This window comes from Bombus impatiens, unplaced genomic scaffold (assembly GCF_000188095.3).
Source record: "Bombus impatiens unplaced genomic scaffold, BIMP_2.2 scf_0146, whole genome shotgun sequence".
Classification (NCBI taxonomy): domain Eukaryota; kingdom Metazoa; phylum Arthropoda; class Insecta; order Hymenoptera; family Apidae; genus Bombus; species Bombus impatiens.
The window spans coordinates 479,835-499,788 of record NT_176565.1 but is presented as its reverse complement, the minus strand read 5'-3'; the positions used below and the strand labels follow the sequence as shown (position 1 = coordinate 499,788).

General features: G+C 43.3%; 2 protein-coding genes across 10 annotated transcripts in view; one reads left to right on the top strand and one right to left on the bottom strand.

Moving 5' to 3' along the window:
- LOC100748956 (visual system homeobox 2-like) overlaps nucleotides 1-16,917 on the top strand; it is a 51,543-nt gene extending 34,626 nt beyond the window's left edge. For 2 of the 4 annotated variants that reach the window (XM_024365685.2, XM_024365686.2), the window contains exons 5-7: nucleotides 13,402-13,576; nucleotides 13,849-14,100; nucleotides 14,290-16,917. In XM_024365685.2, coding sequence (XP_024221453.1) covers nucleotides 13,402-13,576; nucleotides 13,849-14,100; nucleotides 14,290-14,453 — 591 coding nt within the window. In that variant the 3' untranslated portion in view covers nucleotides 14,454-16,917. The remainder of the gene's footprint in view (nucleotides 1-13,401; nucleotides 13,577-13,848; nucleotides 14,101-14,289) is intronic. The other 2 variants (XM_012382218.3, XM_024365687.2) reach the window with 1 other exon arrangement.
- A 1,070-nt stretch (nucleotides 16,918-17,987) lies between these two features.
- LOC100746211 (disheveled-associated activator of morphogenesis 1) overlaps nucleotides 17,988-19,954 on the bottom strand; it is a 43,466-nt gene continuing 41,499 nt past the window's right edge. For all 6 annotated transcript variants that reach the window (XM_012382205.3, XM_012382203.3, XM_012382204.3 and 3 more), the window contains exons 11-12: nucleotides 19,720-19,890; nucleotides 17,988-19,635 (exon numbers count right to left, since the gene is read on the bottom strand). In XM_012382205.3, coding sequence (XP_012237628.1) covers nucleotides 19,369-19,635; nucleotides 19,720-19,890 — 438 coding nt within the window. In that variant the 3' untranslated portion in view covers nucleotides 17,988-19,368. The remainder of the gene's footprint in view (nucleotides 19,636-19,719; nucleotides 19,891-19,954) is intronic.

Sequence of the window (19,954 nt, the reverse complement as noted above, 5' to 3'; positions counted from 1 at the left end):
GCGGGACGAAAAGAGGGGTTAGTAATCGTTAACGGTGATATTTTTGTGTGGGAGTACCGGCTTTCTTCGTCTTTTCTCTACCTCTTCTTTCACTCTACCTTCACCCCTGTACCTCCTCCCTCGTCCTACGCCGCGATCCCTCCTGCTCTCCGTCATCACTCTCGCCGCTTCTCTGTCCGACTCGTTGCCGCGTGAATTTCCTTCCGCTTCTCGATATAGCGCGCGCGTCTCCATCGAGTTTCTTCGTCCCTTGCTCTGTTCCTGCCTGTTCCGAGACCACTCCGACCCCCTATTTCTTTCCTAATTTCTTTGTAGCTTCACTCTCTGGACCCTTTGTCCCGCACATTTTTTTGTTTCTCGCGCGCTCGTGTGCGCGCACGCCGATGCGTGCCGCAAAACAACACGAAGAAGAGCGCCGCGCCGGCCAGTTTTCATATCGATTAGGGGCATTTTATGGCGCTTGACGTGCACGACGAGCGTGTTCGTTGTCAAGTAAATGCCTCCACTGAAATTTATTCGACAATACAAAATAAAGGACTCCGTTCAAGAGGAAATTATAGAAATGTCCGTGAACATTCTTGAAACATTCGTTCGTTCTCTCGTAGATGAAACGCTGCGATAAAATTTTGATGTCGTTCGAACCGTAACGAACCGTTAACGTCGAAAGAAAGAGAAGGCCGGAAGGGTCTGCTTCCGCTATCAAATGAAATTATCGTGTCCACTGAGCGATTTGACAATGCGCCGTCTGTCAGGTTTCGCACGTTGAAATATTACTTGATTAAATGGACGAGTTTGGTTAGGCCAATGCGGTCTGAACAAATTAATTAGTTATGCTCACTGAATCTTATGCAGACAACGCCGACGTGGAAATACGAGTTTCATCGGGACGATGGTTTGCGTAAACATACACGAGTTTCGTTTTCCAATTCGCTATAACGTCCGACACGAGGTCGCTCCATCATGAAAATATAAAGGACACGCTGCTGCGTTTTCTTTGACGAGACGCTACTTGATTTTTGGTATTGAGAGGCTTTCTCATTTCGAACGGAGACAAAGAGATACAAGAGAAAAGGGAAACATCTTGTTTGAAGAATGGAAAACGCTGGAAGCATTTCTTCGTCTTCGCTTCGCGGCTAAATGAGAAATTTCCGAGACTTTTTCCATGGTATTCATTTCTTAGGACGATACTTACTTACTCCAAAATCACGAGGTCTTTAATACACGCCGGCGTTTCAGAAGCATTCTCCGTAATGTTTGAGTATTGAAAAGGATCACAATAATTGTCAATCCTACACCCTCCGATTCGTTGTGTTATTTCGTCCAACTTTTCCAACGCTGACAACCCAGAGAAAGAAAAACCGGAACGCTCCCGCGGTGAAGTTAATCGAAATGTCTCCGGCAGACCTCCGTTCCGCTTGTTTGCGTAATTGTGTACGCGATTCACGCATGCGGCAATATAATTGCGAGCTTCTACGACCGATTCTGTATCCGGCCCTGATATTTCTCTTATCAAAATGGTCACAGTATAAATGTATCCCTTCTGGATATAAAAAACGGAAATTCCGCAATTTTATAAAAATTATCTTCGTTGTTATCTCTTCGTCTTTCAAACATCGTTTGATAAACTAAATTGAAAATTAATTTCTATAAAAGTTTTCGCCATCGATATACGCTAACTACTGCACTCAGTGCTTATAAAGAATACTATTGATAACTGAAAATACGCACTGCCTATAACCGGATGTAACTGTTTGATAGAATTCTTGCGAAACCGTCATGAAAGAAAGCCAACGAGGCTCAAGGGAGTGTCTGGTTTCGAAATTCACCCCCATACAGGAGGAAAGACCGATCGACTTGACTACTCGTTATCGCGATCGCTCTCGTACTTGCAATGAGGCCGCGTCTGATTGGCGCGCAGAATCGCGCACAAACGGACGTAATTTCGGTGGCCGGAGGGTTACGGCTTCTTATGGGGGTGCGAAAATTACAGGCTGCCTCGCCACACGTCCTTTCAACGTGATCGATATCTATATACCTACGCCGAAGGGGGTCCCACCTTGCGGAGTGTTTTGGACGAAATGACACCACGAATCACTGTTCAATTACTGTTTAATTTCGGTAACGCCGCGCGTGCAAGGGCTTAATAAATCGTGGCTTGCATTCGGAACGGACCATACGATGCTGAAAACGTCGTTTTAGTCGCGGTTCCTGCTGCTAATCGCGTTTGGAATATATGACTTTAATTTGCCAACACGTGCTACGTGTTTGCTGAACGCGTACAATTGCTCGGAGTTTAAACATTCACGAGTTTTTCTTTTCTTGATGCACGAGATTCAAACGGGTCAGTTCGTGTGCATCCCGGTAACAAATAGCCGGACGTGTAAACGAAGCGCTAGTCGAAGGAAAAGGAGTCATCCCATTCGTGCGGACAGACGTTTCCCGGTTGAAGTTATCCGGGTAATGAGGGCCGAGTCTCCCACGGGCTCGTTCGAAAAAACAACACGCGTATCCAACCATAAGCGGACCATTAGCGAAGAATTTTGACGTGGCTCACACAATCGTGTTGTGTCCGGCGAGAGGAGTGGAACGCCGGCTGGCTGTGCTGCTGAGAAAAAAATTGACTTCAAGTAGCGACGAACGGCTCACGAGACGCAAGTCATCCACGAAGTCCTCTAGAGGGTTCTCAGCCGGCTTCCACGTACGTTCTTTGACAAAGGTTCCACTGAAGGAAGACCCCCATCCTGACAACAGGGGCCCATTGTCAGTCCCCGTTTCAGCCGAGGCGCCATTGAGGATTCGTTAGAACGTCTTGCCAGGTAGAACCGCGCGACCGAGACCGCGAGTCTTCGACATTTTCATTCGATCGTGCACGATCATTCTTCAGTCTCGGCTCGATACATTTCATAGACTCGTAATTACAGCTTGGAATCGCTGTACAATTTCAAAATCCGTGATTGAGTATGCGGAACATACTTCAAAACGCGTTGGCTGTCGCTGTTGTTAGTTAAATTTAGTTTGTTTTTTCGAGGAAAAATATTTCTTATTTTTTTTTTTTTTTTTTTTGAAAAAGGTATAATTTTTAACGATAATGTTCGTTATGCCGTTTTCTTTCGCAATGAGAAAATAAAATGTTACCTCTCGAGTTTCCGTATAAAAATGTTGCACAAAGAAACAAGAGAACAAGTGTTTCAGTTTCTTGCGAAGTCGTTCGTTAATACGTGAGTTGCCGCGTCGTTGATCCTGGAAGAATAACTCGCCTAACAAAATGGCGTTCCTTTCGAGGGTTTCGAGGTGGAATGCTGGCAGCGTAAAGCATCGCCCGTAAAGTCGAGTTAAGAGGCTCGTTCGAATTCGATCTCGCACGACAAAGATCCTCGATTCTTCAATTGCTTTCGTCCAATGTTTCCTCGAGGAACAGTTCGTTCCTGCTACTGAATTATGTGGAAGATTGACCTGGCTGTAAACGGAAGGTTCTTTTCTCTCGGCACACGGAGACGAGTGGAACAACTGACAACGATGGAATGGAAAATAAAGATGCTTCGGTAACTTTGGATCTTTCTTTTCCCGAACAGTATCAAATCAAGTATACCGAAGCTTCTTTCTTTCGATTACTTTCAAAGCGACAGTCGTTTTCTGATAAAATACATTTAAATACATCTCGATTTATTTGTAGATTTATTTGTCCAATTTGTCGCCAGAGGATGATGAAATAGAAACAAATAAAAATACGCGTACAATATGCGAAGAGGTACGTTCGACGAGATTATTTTGAAATGGCTGACAAGAGCAACCGCAAGGACAAGCAGAAAATTAAGTGTCTGATTCAAGGAGGAAAGTAATCGTTGAAATGAAGCATAATCCCCCGGACATTAGGAATTTTCATTTTTAATCCACTCGTTTCCGCGCACAATTTGCTGTGAGAGTGGCGCATTACCAGACGACAAGAACAAAACGTTCGTCTCCCTCTCGCCCACTATCAAAATGGCTCGCGACAATAACGCGTCGTTGGTAAAGACGGCGATGCGACCGCGCGATTCATCGTATCGCGTCGCGTAGTTCTCAGCGGATGAAATCAGTAGATTCGAGGGTCCTAGACCCGCGTGGTCGTTTAAACCGATGAACAGGAAGAAAAGGGAGGAAAGCTGAAAGTTTGGCTCGTTTCAAGGATATAATCCACCGCGCAAGGAGAAGAAAGTAACGAAGAATCGAGTTACGTTCTCCACCCCCGACGGTCTCGTTCCTCTTCAACCCTCTTCCGCTCTACTTCGATCTCGCTTCGGGACTCTCTTCGTCCACTGTGGCTCTCGTCCTCCCGTAAAGAAGCCCAGCTAAGAAAGCGTAATGACGCGGAAACGGCTCAAATGACCCGCGAATTTTCACTGGACGAGTCTTCCTACTTGTGCTTATGTTTAATAGGCGACCGATGTCGTAAGTTGACGTAAATTGTGCCGAGGTATTATCATTTGCACGGCGAATTTATGGTAATTTTCGACTCGATTTCAACTACGATCTACTCTATCGTATCAAGCGTACTGTACACTTTCATACGGTATTTCCTGCTTCTTAAAATTTTCATTTTTAACTGACTTATCAAAGAACAAGCTTTCTATCCATCGATTATTTATAGCACAAATGCGATGTACCTATTTGCATTGGTTCGATAAGTGAAATAAGAGATTAATTTCTTTTCATTTCAAAATCTGTTTGTTTTCGCGATTACCAGCTGACTGATCGAAATTATCCGTCTTGTAAAAGGCTGTCTGTTATTTCGCCCGGAAAAAGAGACGATCGGCCAGCTCGGTGTTTTCTGAAAAATTCAATTCTTCTTTACAGACGGGACATGACAGGTGGATATCCTCGATAAAGGACTGAGAAGGACTCCAGTTCGAGTGCCTAGAGAAGACGTTAACACGTTCTAAAGGCCGCGCTAACGCTGTGTAAACAGCGCTCAACTCTGAAATTAGCTCTTCTCGGTCGGGTAAAATAAATATTTTCGTGTCGGACCATCGTTAACGGATTATGAAAATCCGTTTTTTTATTATTGCACTTGGTAGCTCATCTGGACAGTATCAGCAATTGTACGATCTAAAATTATATGGTCATCCATAAAATACATCGATGTTCGCCAGTTTTCAATTTTGTTCATCTAAATTTTCAATTTGTTCGATTCCTCAATTTCTCCAATACTCTCTTCACTTTTTTCATTTTTAATTTTCAAATTCAAATTTAAGCTTCACTGTTCGGTGTCCATTCGTTTATACATTACGGAGCCCAATAAGCAAACCAAAACAAATGTACGGTATTCAATTAATGCCAACCTCTTCTCTCTCTCTCTCTCTCTCTCTCTCTTCCTCTTCCTGCTCGTATAAGAATTAAATAAGCCCAAAGGCTATAAATTCCATAGAAACGACAAATCGTTGCGAGGCTAGTCACTTAATTAAATTCTCCCGGATTGCAAGGACAGTCGGATCTAATCCCCCATAACAGATTTCGCGTGCTCGACTCTTGGATCGAGGCGTGATTACTCACGGGTCCCGGTTAGAAAATCGTCCGTAGGAAATTTCGAGGCAGGCCCCTGCCAATTATTGATTTTGTCTTTTCGATGGTCACGGACGCGACAGGAAAGCGATGCACGCGCACACTCGCGGCGAAAGGCTACGCACAGAAGGGTGTTCGCGTGTATACTGCAGGCCGGAGGGGTTACAAAGCTACGAACGCATTAAATACTCGAGAGCGCAGTGTCCTCGGATGAGCTTTACGTACACCGACACACACTTGGACAGGCGCACACAAACAGCCAGGCACGCACGCGATACGCACAAAGGCAGAGGCTAAATTGATTGCGTCTAAAATCCAACGAGCTTTCTCGGCTTTTCGTTCCCAGCCGCGACCGCGGCAACGCGAGCACGAAGATGGCGAGGTACAACCTTTGTAGCGGGGCGACGAGTACGTTTCACAAAAATATAACCTTGCAAAGAGGCTTTCTCTTTTTTCTTTTACTATCTTTCTCCCTACTACCACGCTTTCTGCCCCTTCATCCCGCTTCTCTCTGTGGATGCATACCTCTCTGAAAACGGATCGCCCTCCCTTCCGGAGGTTGGAGAGCTCCGTTTCACGTCACGCCACCACGATAAATAAGTTTTTCGCCGAAAAACGTACTGATCAAAAGGAATTTTCCGCGTTGCTGGCCCGTAGCTGACCCGATGGAGTTCGAGAAATGGCTTATTGCGGAAATTTTGGATAAAAGGGGAGTTTCGAGGATTTAATATTTCGAAGATCGTGTAGAAACATCGAGAGAGTTTCGATAGGATGAGTAAATTATATTTTAACGACAATTTGATAGGAAATTGATTCGATAAAGCGGTTTTTAAAAGCGAACGCTCGTGGATTCGGTAACTATGGCAAATAAGGCTGTTAGTAAAAATAGGAATTGTACTGATCAAAAGAAATTTTCAACGCACCGGTAATCGTAAATCGTGAAACGACTCGAAAATACGCGGATTCAATGGCACGCGTAATTTCGCGTGGTCGTTTTTTTGGTTCACAGCGTTTTTACGTATAATAGCCCGCGATTACGTGACAATTCCAACATGTTGCAACAATGTGGGATACAATGTTTTTCCGAAATCAATTGATCGTGAACTAATCGCGAAAAAAGATTCGTCTCGATGAACAATGGCGCTTCCCATTTAAATAGTCGGACTGTCGTTTCTCTCTGTTTCTATGACGTTGACATAATTTCCAATGAATGGAATTAAAGTCGAATTATAGGATTTTCACGTGTGATTCAGCGGGCAACAATTCCCGTCGGGGGACGATCCTAATCCTGTCGTAAGAAGCGACCGATCGTACGCGCATAAAAGCAGCCCAAACCTATGGGTACATCGTCGACCTTCGAATCCAATAGCCCATGGAGCCTGCAACCCTCATAATAGGGTTGTGGCCGGTGACGGCTTCGAGCTCATGAATTTTCTATCGCTCGTAGCCGAATGATTAAATGATCTTTACCAATGAAGGGTGCGACCTTTTGACTTCTGCGTGTCTAGACAGACACTGACAAGTGGCGTTCACCCCTATTGACGCTTAAGCATCCCCAAAGAGCTATAAAATTTGGATGAAATTATCCGAAAAAGTATATCGATTATCTTTCGTACGCGGAGAAACTATATAGTACGAGTGACACTTGTATTTTTCCTCTTGGATCTATTTATGGAATAATAAAATAGTCGACAAAGAATTACGTATTTAGTAAAAAATATCGAGTTTGAGATATCCACGCGTTCGGTAACCAATAAAACAAAAATCTACGAAGTCTCTGGAGCGAGGATGCACAAATCACGAGGATGTTCACGCGTCAGTCGATAATTTAGCGAACGACAGTACGCATCAGACAGTTTCTTAGGTCGATGATTCTTGGAAAGGAAAGGAGGCCGGTCGAAGCTCGTAAAACCAGCGGCAAACAAAGCGATGAATTCCGGTTGGCCGCGTTCCACCCCAAAAATTGACCAATAACGCGCATCTCGAGTATCCCCGGAGCGAGATCATGTGAGCGGTCGGTGGCGCGAACGTCGACTAGCAAATAAATAAGGGTCTCTCCGCGGCCGAAATCGGACTCGCGGAATATCTAGCAATTTGGGCGTAGCAGGATTGTCAACGGTACCGCTTATAAATTCTAATAAACCCCATTGCGCCACGACGAAATCTGGAGAGAGTGGGTGGCGAATGGCGAACGCTCGATCTCGAAGGCGCATCAGGGGTTGAAGCGGGGTATACGCGAGCAAGGGGATACCGTTGAATACGGATATAAATCTCGACTAACCGAATTAAGTTAGAAGCATGGACCGAAGTTTCGCCACGCCCTCGTCGCCGATGAAACGCTATCGAAACCCGGAGTCTGCGTGCTGAAAATTGTAGCCAGACAGAGGAAGAGAAAACAGGTCTGCAAATTGAAGAATGACACGAATAGAAAAAACCGCGGGTCAAAGACGCATGGTATTTTAACGTTAATTAATCTAGGGAGCGTCACACTAATTCCCACATCGTGATGCAAAATAGTTCTAAAAAAATTAACATTTGTAGTTGGATAGAGATCTAGGTTGGCGTCGTTACTACTGGTCCGATATCTCTAACACACTCCCAAGGCCGTCTCTTTCCACAGGAAAGATCCTTCCGTTTGGCGCTTCATTCGTTCGGATCGACTACTGCGCGTCGCGGAGTCCTTGCGCGATTAAACGTAAGGGACATCGTGATTGCGATTTCTATTAATGCGATCCTCAGCTCTTAGATGTAAACCACGTCCAATAAGACTTAGATAATAACGTTCGGTTAGCGTAACGACTTGATCGGGTTTCCTGTTGCACAGGATCGATCGTCCCAATCAGGAGATTCTCGGATAATCAACTAATCGATGCTTGGTGTTGTGGGAAATCGAATTAATCTAGAAAATTAACTTAGGATAACACGCTGTACGAGCGACATAATCAATCTACGAGCAACACCTTGTATAAGGAGCTTGATGTTGATTTTTAAGTAACGTAAGTGGTAAACTATCGAAAATTGTCAACTCCACTGTACATATAATTGCGGACCACTCGTCGTTCTAATCTAGTCGATATTAATTCACTCTCTTGCGAGATCCTTTCTGGTTGTTGGGGCTAAGTCATGATTAACGTCCGGGACCCTTCTCGTGGTCCTCCGTCCAGCAAGTGTCCCACCTAATGATGTTCCGGCGCGTGCCACTTCGCAGCATGGGGTCTATCCCTGAACCCCATGCTCTCAGCTAACCGAACTATTTGCTGGCCGATGACCAACGAGCACGGTCGTACATGCTTGTTCGCGCATTATGTCGCAAACAAGCGATGCGTTTTTCGAGGGTTAATGCGACTTCGCAGGTCCATCGCATGCGTTTCTTATTGGACGAGATTAATTGGCTTACCGGCACCCTAGGTTAGCTTGTGGGAACTCAGAGAACCATTATTCGCACTGTCGATCATCGTATATCATTTCAAACGATCTGTAAGAATATTTGATATAGTGTGATTCGATAGTTTCACCGCAGTATAGTAATAAGCGATAGCTTCCCCACTGGTCACGCGTTTACGACGAGTCTCTCTTGTTCGTACGAGTCTTTCTTCGGATAAAGCTGTTACGATCGCAAAGATGCTCGTCTCGAGGATCCTTCGCGAAGTTGAAATACGATTGCTTTTTTGCGACGTGTAGCAATTGATGAGACAAAAGACATTGGAGGGGATGAAGAAAAAACAGAAGAAAGATAGCTTTGGGAAAGAAAGCGTTTAATAAGTACGTAACGGGTATCTAATACGTTTCGGCATCGGTTTGAGCTTTGACGATACGGGCGTTGAACAGGGGTTCGAGAGATCACGTGGAACGGTGGGAGTGCGGAGTGGCGAAAGAGGGAGAACCAGAACTCGATATCTCATTATCGGTCGATCGTAAATTGAAGTTACCGGTGGGGAGTAACGAGATCTCCAATTATCCTTAGGACAGTATCAGTTTGTGCGGCGCGTGTAGGTGTTAGCGTGGCGACGATTCGAAGGTGGTAGGCATTCGCCGATCTTGGTGTTCTTAGCTCGTCCGTCGAGCAAGAATGCTCGGATTGCGAAAAACAATACCGGCCAAACTGCTAAGAGAAAAATAACGGTCTCGTTTTCTTGCGTTCCGTTGGCAATTTCGTTTCTCTCTTTCGCCACTTTCCCACTCTTTCTTTCCTTCCGCCTTGCCACCAGTTCTTCTATCCTGCGTGGTATTCCTGGCTGGCTGGCTGCCTCTCTTCACGGCGGAAATCAAAAAGCTTTCGGTTAGGTAGACCTTCGAGGACCCTCGTCCTGCTAGTACCTGACGGCAACTCTTCAGCTTCAGTTTCAATACATCGTGCTGGCATCGAGCTCGAGTGTTGCAGCAAGAAGCAGGCAGGTGGGTGCCGTCGACTTGTTCTCTCTATCGGTATCTCTCCCTCCCTTCTCCTCTTCGATACTCCCCTACCATCTAGCTGAACCTCTTCTCGTCCTCCTTCTATCGTTCTCTCTTCCTCCGTTGATCTCCTCCTCCTTCGACGCCCTGTTCGCTTACTCTCTTTCGTATGATCGTTGGCTATCTCTGACTTTCGCGACTGTGTATCTTGTATCGGTGTATTGGTAATCCATAGCAAGTTACCGCGGGTTCCTCTTCTCCTACTTTGGTGCAGCCCCCGACATCCACCCTCTTTACTTCGCCTCGTATCTACTCCGTACCAACACTAACCATCCTAACTTAGACGCCGCTGTAGCATTCATTTCGAGTCTTTCCCTCGATCTTCCTATCGATGTCCTTCTCTTCATCTCGGTATCGCTCGCTGCATCTGCTTCTCTTGCTCTACTCGGTACTCTGCCTCTCTTTTCTTCCATTCTTCCCTCTTTGCCCCTTTCCGCTATCCCTGGTTCTCCCCGTCGCACTTTATATATCGGCCGTCCCTCTCTCTTTATTCCCATTCCCATTCTCATCCTCTTGTTTTGGTCCAATAGTCAGTCGCCGGTCTGATCGATGATACGCCAACAGCCAGCACTGCGCATGGCCGACTAAATACAAACTCACTCCTTATTATACCGGGTGTGCCAATAAAGGGGGTGGCGGGACAGAGAATGGGAAGAACGTGGCGGGTGGGAGAGAAGGAAGACGAGAAACCCACCGCTGGAGTTCTCGCTCCTTCGAGTCGACGAATGCCACCATAAAGGATCCTCTTCCTCTTCGTTGCCGTTGCTGCTACCGCTGCTTCTGCAATGCAGACCCCAACCTCTGCCACCCTTGCCTTCGCCTGTATATCCATTCTGCCAGCGTACTTCGATATCTCTGTCTTTGTCTCTTGGTAAGCTATTCCAGCATGCCGAAGGATAATCCCAGTACGCGATTTCCGATCCCGAACATCCGAACGAGTCATTCGCGATGAACTCGACGAACTTTTACCGATTCTAGTCGCCAAGTTTTCTATAGACTCTTTCCTCGCTTCGTTTTATGAGATTTCCTCGGACGCGGCGTGTTACTTATTTCTACGAACTTCTTCGATTACCATGCTCTTTCTCGTTTCTCATATCATATGACCTCGTTGTCGTTTCTTTCGGATTGTTTGCCCGTTCTGAACATCGACGAATCTATTCCGGATCAAACTCCTCGATGGTTTATTCTCGTTAACGGTACAAACGAAATAGAAGTTGAACGGCAAGTGTTTGTTCTGAGATAGAAGTCGAAGGAGAGAATCTCGAAGATAAAGTACTACAATGAACCGGTCGGGTTCGAGGGATGTTTAAACTCTTCGTTGGATGCAATCGCCGTCGTAAAGTCACTTGAAAATCGAATAACAGCTTTATGATCGGTACAGTCATTTACGCGTCAGTGGATAGAACGACTGCCCCCCGATCAATGAGAGATTTCCTACAGGATTCTCTCGTTTCGCGCGACCATTACCATTTCCGCGATGTAGCCTCAATCCCTTTCATTTCTCCACATCCTACTCTCTCATCTGCTTTTCCGCTTTCATCTTTCTGGAATGACGGGCTATTACGTTCGATTACGCAGTTTCTGGCTTTGAATCGTGAAATAATCTTATCCCGGCCGATCGACGATGTCAAAGATCTCAAGTGGCGAAAATTAAAAAACACCACTGGTAATGTCAGAGCGTTTTTCTTTTTTCTTTTCTTTTCTTTTTTTTTTTTTTTTCTACCGTGGAATTAACGCCAGCTCTTTAGGAAAGCGGGACTCGTAGACGGATTAAATTTTGAAAGGGCCAACCGTTTCCGTTTTTCCTTATCAATGAGACAAAAGCGCATTTTATCAGAGAACGGGGCAACATTTGCATGAGTATTTTTTCGCGCCTGCAGGGGAAGGTAGGTCGCGGGAAAAAGGCCGGCCAGCTTGTTCAAGCCTAGGCGGAAGATAATTTCGGGGTGGCAGCACAAATTGACAGGGCAACGCATTTCCATTCATTCGAATTACGTTCCAATTCTGCTGGTGACTTTAGCATTGTTGCTACAAATTGGTACACGCCCTGGCCTCCGGCCCAGGCCACCCCCACGTGCGTCTGCCTTGTACACACGTTTCACAAATGATGCGTGTGCAGGTCTTTTTAAATAACATCCTCGAACGATCACGTATGCCGATTACGGCTACGAGAAGACTATCGCTGACGTATTTAATATTGTTGAATAAAATACATTACACGTAGTTTCATAGCTGTTCTTAGTGACGTTTTAGAGATAATTTTAGCGACGTGAATAATGTACAGTTTTTTCTTTCTCTTTTTTTTTTTTTTTTTTTTTTTTTTTTGATTAAATAGAAGCGAATTAAATACAGAATGAGAGTAAAAACTCATAACCTTTTCATTCGATCTGAACACTGATAAACGTAAAAGAGAAATCTGGTACATATGTAAATAGCGATCCACCATTACCGGTTATATAGAAATATCATTTTCCACTCGTTCGATATTACGGCTAATATTGCGAGCGTATAAAACACTGTCTCAAGTTGCAGTCATGAAACGTTATCAAACAATAACCGTACAAGGGAATTGAACGTTTAAATTGCAACAAACACGAACATATTTTGTACGAGAAGCGAACGCTAATCTGCACATTACAATTACTAACTTCTCAGTTACGATTAGTTTGCTTAGTTCAGAGACGGTAATGTGCAAAACTTGTCGGAAATGGAGCTCGTTAAAATTGAAACTCGTACGGGGATACGAGCATGACCGGAGGAAACGACACGTGACTCCTCTCTAGGTGGTCCGATGATCAGAATTGTTAACAAGTAGTCTAACAGGATGCCGAACCGCGAAAAACAGGATAACGAACTCCAAGTTGATCGTTTAAGCGGAATAGTTAACTACGAACTGCCGTGGAACCGCACGCATGAAACTGATCGCACGTCGCGCTCATAGTGTTCCAATTAGTAGACAATGATCATTAAACGGACAAGTGGGTCCAAATACATCGTCGGTGAAGTTCTGTCGGGCTTGGTAATTCTAGGCCCATAATGGGCTGCTAATAAGTAGTCTTCCACTTGATGTGACTTCCACTATTAGTCATAGTGTTTTCTCCAGCTGTATTCGTTCTTTCTCATCGTTGCTTGAAAAAATTGCTGCTTCGTGAATTTGCGAGAACATTGACTATACGTATTTCCCAAGGATGGATCGCGATGTTCGTGGAATGGGTGTCTTTCGCGTCCAGACAACCTTCTTTTTTTTACATACTTTTACATTCTGATATCGATTATTTTTTCATATGCGTTATGCCTTAGTCGAGTTTTACGACACGCTCAGGATTACGTTGGGTCTATTCTTCGCTCGACATCGCAGAAGGATACCGATTATAAGTTTACGAAATAAATGTTACGAATTTGTTGTTTCAGGTCTGGTTCCAAAATCGGAGAGCAAAATGGCGTAAAACTGAGAAGTGTTGGGGCAGAAGTACCATAATGGCGGAGTATGGCCTGTACGGAGCAATGGTGCGACACTCTCTACCGCTTCCAGAGACTATACTGAAAAGTGCCAAGGAGAACGAATCGGTAGCGCCATGGTTGCTAGGTAAAAATCATGAAAATTTTCTCCTAGACTGTTGAACGAACGAAAACATTAAGTTTTGCTAACTTCATAGATGATTCTGATGTCTCATTTTTAAGAAACGAGAGTACAAATGAATACGGGGTATTAAAATAATCTATCGATCGACTCGTCGGTTACCCGTTTTGTTAAAAGTAACACTGTTGAAGTCGTAAGCAATGCTTAATGAGAATTATGCCCCGCCCTTGCAGAAAATATACAAGTCTCGACTTTGTTTTTCTGTTCGTCTCTGTCAGCTCAATCATCTAAGACGAGCAGCTTTAGTCAAGATATCGAAAATAATCAAGAACTGATTGACTGTGGCCCCGCAGGGATGCACCGGAAGTCAATCGAAGCAGCGGAACATCTCAAGTCCGGCGGAGAGGACAGCGGAAACGATCACAATGGAAGCGGAAGCAGCCCCCATCATAATCATCATCAAGGTGGACCGACCAGCTCCGAGAGCGGACAGGAAAGTCAGGACGGTATGGGACCTTCTTCGTCGTCAGGTGATTATTACCTTGGAATTCTTTTCATTTCGCGTGTCTACGGGTCGTGATTCCACGATACGAAAGATATTAGGAACGTTCGAAGTTCTTAATTCGTTGCTCGTGGAAAGGAAAACAGGGATAAGGCGACTCTTTGTAGCGGATACCCATCGAAACTTAGATTAATTTCGTAAAACTTTTGCTTATCAGGAATCGTTCAGGATACGGAACAGCTGAGGAACGAGAGCATCGCCTGTTTGAGGGCGAAAGCGCAGCAGCATCAGCTGCAGTTGAGTCTACAACCTACGGCTGCGCCCACCAGCACCTCGTATCCTGCAGGCCCGCAGTCCAGCACGCTTCATGCCTCCGTTTAATCACCGTTTCGACATTCCTTCCACGAGTCATCGGAACTAAAAGACGTTCAATACTGTAGAGAACAATCTCGTTCGAACTTTAAACGCTACGTTTTCAGCAAGAAATTTTGCCAATCATCCTCGCGACCGAGTTTCAGAGGAAATGGAAGCTCATCGAAGAGATCGCGTCAGCGGACTCGCTAGTCGGTCGCCACAAAAATTGTTCTTCGTCTTTTCTTCGAGTCGCAGAGCTTCGCGATATCATTACCGAGTCTAATTTCGACGAATCAGGGTAAACGTCTATAAAAGGTACCTATACGACAGTTGTACAGACAACATATACCGTACACACATATACACACAACGAATACGAATCGTTCGCGTTCGAACGATCAGGCTAAATCATCGAAGCGCTGATCGATATCGCGCAGAGCCTACGCAATTCTCGCATTTCGCGTCTCACCTTCGAACGAATCGACAATAGGAGGAAGCGTCGATCACGAAGGGGACGAACAACGAGAATTACTTCGAGTCGGTCCTCATTCAACGAAACGGTGGCCTATGGACGGCCAAGTACAATGACGAATCATCGATCGCGGTGTGACAAAGCTCGCTTCCACCCGTCGACAGCGACTCGTTCTCGCGATTCGTTGCGTTCCTCGAGGTTTACCCCTCGAAACAGCCTCCCGTATCGGCGATCGTGTGTCAAAATCGTGGAAATTTGACAGGCAAGTTACGGCAGGTGGGTGTCTGCGCGAGCGAGTCGCAGGTGAATCGACGCCAAGTGGAAGGCGAACAACTAATTAGGAGTTATAGCCGCTTTAAATAGTGCGAGTATAAATATATACATATGTATGGAGGAGCGTGTTTGCTGCATCGTGATTACGTTAATTACAGTGAGTCAAGAGAGGAAGAGATAGAGAGAAAGTGAGCGCGTGAGTATGCCTGCGTACCTTGAAACGAACATTTCGCCTTTAGGAGATCACCGGAATGATTTGCAACGAACAACAAGCTAAATAAATTACCATGACGAGTGAGACGAGTTTACGAATTAAAAATTACCCGACACATCGAACTTCGACGCCTCGAACACGCCTTCTGTGACGTTGCATCGGAGCGACATGCTTCCCAGTTCACGAGAAGTTGGAAAATCGTTTGAAAATTTGCGATAGATGCCACAATTGCGGATTAATTGATCATTAAAGAGTACGTGTTGAGCTCATGCGTGCGTGTGCTAGAGAAAGAAAGAGATATGTTTTTGCGGATACCACATATGTGTGTGTAAGAGAGAAAGAGAGAGTGTGTGTGTGTGTGTGTGTATGTGTGCGCGCAACGGAAAATCTTTATTAGAGAACACTTCCTATACTCAAGTACTTAAAGAAGACGTAACTGTTGTCAAATGTGCAATATATCGGTATAAGTTCTAGCTGGATAAGGCATTATACTTTATTTACGGATACAATTATGTGAGGTAGTTGTCAGGGTAATGGTGCGTCGACGGTCGGGCAAGAAAGGTCAAAGCTGACTAAAATTGGTCGCAATAGGATGCAATCTACGAGTTAACGAGAGGATCTTTAATTCTCTGTGCATCTTTGCAACGATCGCGAAATTTCAAAACCGCATGACCCAAAGAAACGGAACTTTCTACGACGTAGAGACAATTATCGTATTAATTCGTTACTCGTTACGCGATTCAAAGATCAAGATGAATAATTTCGGTATATCAATGTTGGCACAGAGAATTGTTAAAAAAAATTGTAAAAAGAGTATAAATTTTTTCGATAGTATATTTAAGAGTTTCTCTCGTCTTGCATCCTGTTTGTTAACGAAGAAGCAATTACTAAAGTAGACGTTGTTTCCACAAAGATATTCACGTGTAATTTTTATTCTTCCACCTCGAGGACGATGTTCGCGCCGCGCTGGCACCGTTACCTTGCTCCTGCCCACTGTATATAAATATATATAAATACAAAGTATATATATATAAATATACATAAAAAAATATAAATGCGAATATATGTGGTTACGAGGCACCCTAAGCCGGACGAATCTCTTCGCGATTTTTGTGTTTACAGTCGATCTCGTGATCGTGCACCTCACGTTTTCAAGCATTAATTACCTTTCTGATTCGCGTCACTTTTTCACGTTTTGTTCTTTCTCAACGTGAGAATAAACCTTCGATTTAAATAAGGACGAAGGGCATCTCAACCAGCAAAGAGTTTCGTTCGTCTTAGATCCACCGGATTATAACACGTAACGTAACGCACTATAATTTAAACAAAACAATTACGGGATGAGGTAACCACATGCTACATTGAGGCAGGAACGAAAATGGAGGTAACGAAAGGAACACTGCTGTTGTTTGTAAGACACACTTAACAACGCGCTTCGGATCTCAAGCGAATTCCCTGTATCCGAATGCTCCAACGCATGCATAGTAGTCGGCTAGTGTATGTAATAAATAAAATTTCTGAACAAAACGATACTGCATTGTTTCCTTATTATTCGCTCTCCCCACCCCCCACCCTACCTCTTTTTATCTCTTGTGTTTACGTTCTTTGACGTTATTTTACCTAAAAAAGTTACTAGAATAGTTACGATTTTGAGGTTTCAGTACTGGATATTCATTAAAGACGAGACAATAATTTCGTTCGAGTTATTTGAGAAAATATTCAAGCAACTTGCATGGAAATGAAAACAGTAAACTGCTTTCTGCTTTCGCTATATTAACGATGCGGCAAGACTTTGTTTCATTAAGGCCAACAATTACGTCTAATGATGCCCTTGGATTTTTCAGGGGACGCGTTGAACTGCACTCGATAATTCTCATTTAAAAAAACGAATTATGGGCTTCGATGTATTGTGAAATTTTTCTTCTGACGGTAATGGCACCCGATATAGAAAGTCCTTTGACGCGAAAAAATAATTAAAAGTTTATTAATTATCGCGCAGTTTGAATTTAGACAGAGCGATATAAAAATAAGTCAGCGGCCTAAATTTTTAACGAATGCCCGAACATCGTTAATATGGTTAGGATTTAGTATTGAATTTATTTTTATTTTATTTGCTTGGTTCTCTTTCTTTCGCTTTTCTTTCTTTTTTTTCTTTGCCACATTTAACGTGGATTCTTCTATTCCAAAATTTGACGAGTGTTATTCGAAATAAAAATCCGTACTTCGTCACAAAAATCAGTTTCTAACTAAGCGTACATAAAATAATAATTTACAGGTGTCGTATAGATAGTAACAATTCGTAGAAAATTATTTGCATATGCTTCGTATTCGATAACATGACGACATCTATAGAAGTGCAGGGAAATCGGTATTATGCTTGTCCTGCGGACATCCTATTGAAGTTCACTCTTTACCCGTCGGTAATTTATCGGCAACCGGTATTTTTTGAATCACGGAAGATTAATATCGAAAAAAGAAAAGAAAAAGACTGAAATATTTAACGAACGAAAATTGGAAGCTGTTTCAAATAAAAGAACCTTTATTGATCAATAAAACCTTTATCTGACCAATAAAAAAAAAAATTAAGATAAAAAAGTGCTAGTGAAGATTTGAATTTCACGTTTATTCGGTATATTTTATATATATATATATTAATACATGTGACATTAAGGACGCAGTAATATATTATCGGGCTGCCGCCATCGACAAGAATAGGACATCGATACTGAATATTTACAAAAATACAAAAGCTTACAAAACATCGACTGCTATACAACGAACTCTTGTCTAATCGTTTCGCCTTCTCTGGTCTACACATCGAAAACTAACACGAATTCCATCAACGACTCGGCAATTATTAACGAGCTTCTAAATAATCTAATTAATTATTAGGTCCTTTTCTAAAATACAAAATCAGACTTGTAGGTTTCCCGAGGCTGAAATAGAGTTGCAAGTATGCAATGGCCCTCTCTGGTATGTTTCTCAGTATATAAAAAGAACACGCTGTTCTCAAAAAGCATCGAAAATTTCGGTAAGAATATTCGTCGACGTATGAAAATCGAAGTCTTTTCAAAATTGTAACAGGTCTATCGTTCTTAGGATCGCGTTGCGTTTTCTCTCTGTTCGTTACCTCTCCTTGTTCCGATCGCTACGATGTTCTTTCGTCGAAGTTTTGCAAATCACTGCCGTTAAACGCGGACTACCTTAATGAACAAACGCATAATGACTATATACAGAAAATTATCGCGTGATACCCTTGCCTGACTCGTAACACAAACGCTTTTTAACAATGTACAAACTTGCGTTCGCTCAGTTTTTCGATTTTGCAATTTTTATGCAATGTCGCTTAATTTTAATCGTCGTATACGATGATAAAAACACAAAATTCTATTTGGTTATCATTGTGTAAAAAAAGAGAAAGTATCGAAATTGAGTGCGCTAAAGCATCGTTAATCGTACGACGCTTTGGTCTTGTCAATTTAAAGATCGCGTTCTCACACGATTTCGTATTCCTGGATATTTCTTTGTCGTATTTCTTACGCAACATCGAACACAGTGTCAGATATGTGCAGGAATAACTGCAAAAACAAAATATGAGATTCGATTAAGAATATAAGGTGTATACAATTTTCCGAATTTATGATCGAACAAACTTCACGGAACATAATGCACCAAACGAATTACGATCGGTGAATTAGGAAGACTTTAGAGATAATGAATTAAAGAGGAATTACATCCGAAGATAATACTACGTAATCGATGAAGGAATTTACGAAAAGTAAAAGTTTCGTAGTCTTCATTTTGTTATTCTATTTACACGTTTCGTACTTAATCCGTATCCGTTATTTCGATTCTCTCCTTTATTCCTACAGGGGAATTGATTTCCTTCAACGCAACATTCATGTTTCCTTTCTATCACATATTGTTTAAATCGTAAAATGATTCGAACGACGTTAACGTCACTAGCAATTCCAGAAAAGATTTCAATGTCTTTCCCTGGAATCTTCTCTGTGAGCGCTGTGTCTTCGCGATTCTTGGCCGCTCGGAGTCACTGGTCTGCGCTTTGATCTTTTAAATTTCGCGATATCCTCTCCGAAAACGTCGCCGGTTCGAAGAGCCGATATCAAGTCATCGAATTCACCCTTATTGTCGTTCTGTCCATTGCTATTGGCTTCGTTCTTTTTGCTCAAGGAGATACTGTTCAATATTCCCTCGCGAGAATTCTTTCTTTCCATTGTCCTCTTCCGAAGCTAATATAAATTGTTTCAAAGAATAGGATTACTCAAGGATTAGCGCAGAAGAAATACAACGCGAGTATCTCGCATTTTACGTACCTCTTGTTCTTGCTTTGCTCTTCGTTCTTCTTCCTCTATCTTCTTCCTCATATTTTCCACGTCTTGTCTGGCTTCAGCTAACGCCTGTAGGAAGTTTTCAAAAATGCCAAAGAACTCGTCTGGCTGCACGCCTGCTGAATCTTCGCCAAACAGCCTCACTGCTCGGTCAAACTATTCGCAGAAATTTCAGTCAATGGGTGAAAGAAAACTTGGCAATTGTATACAACCAGTCTGG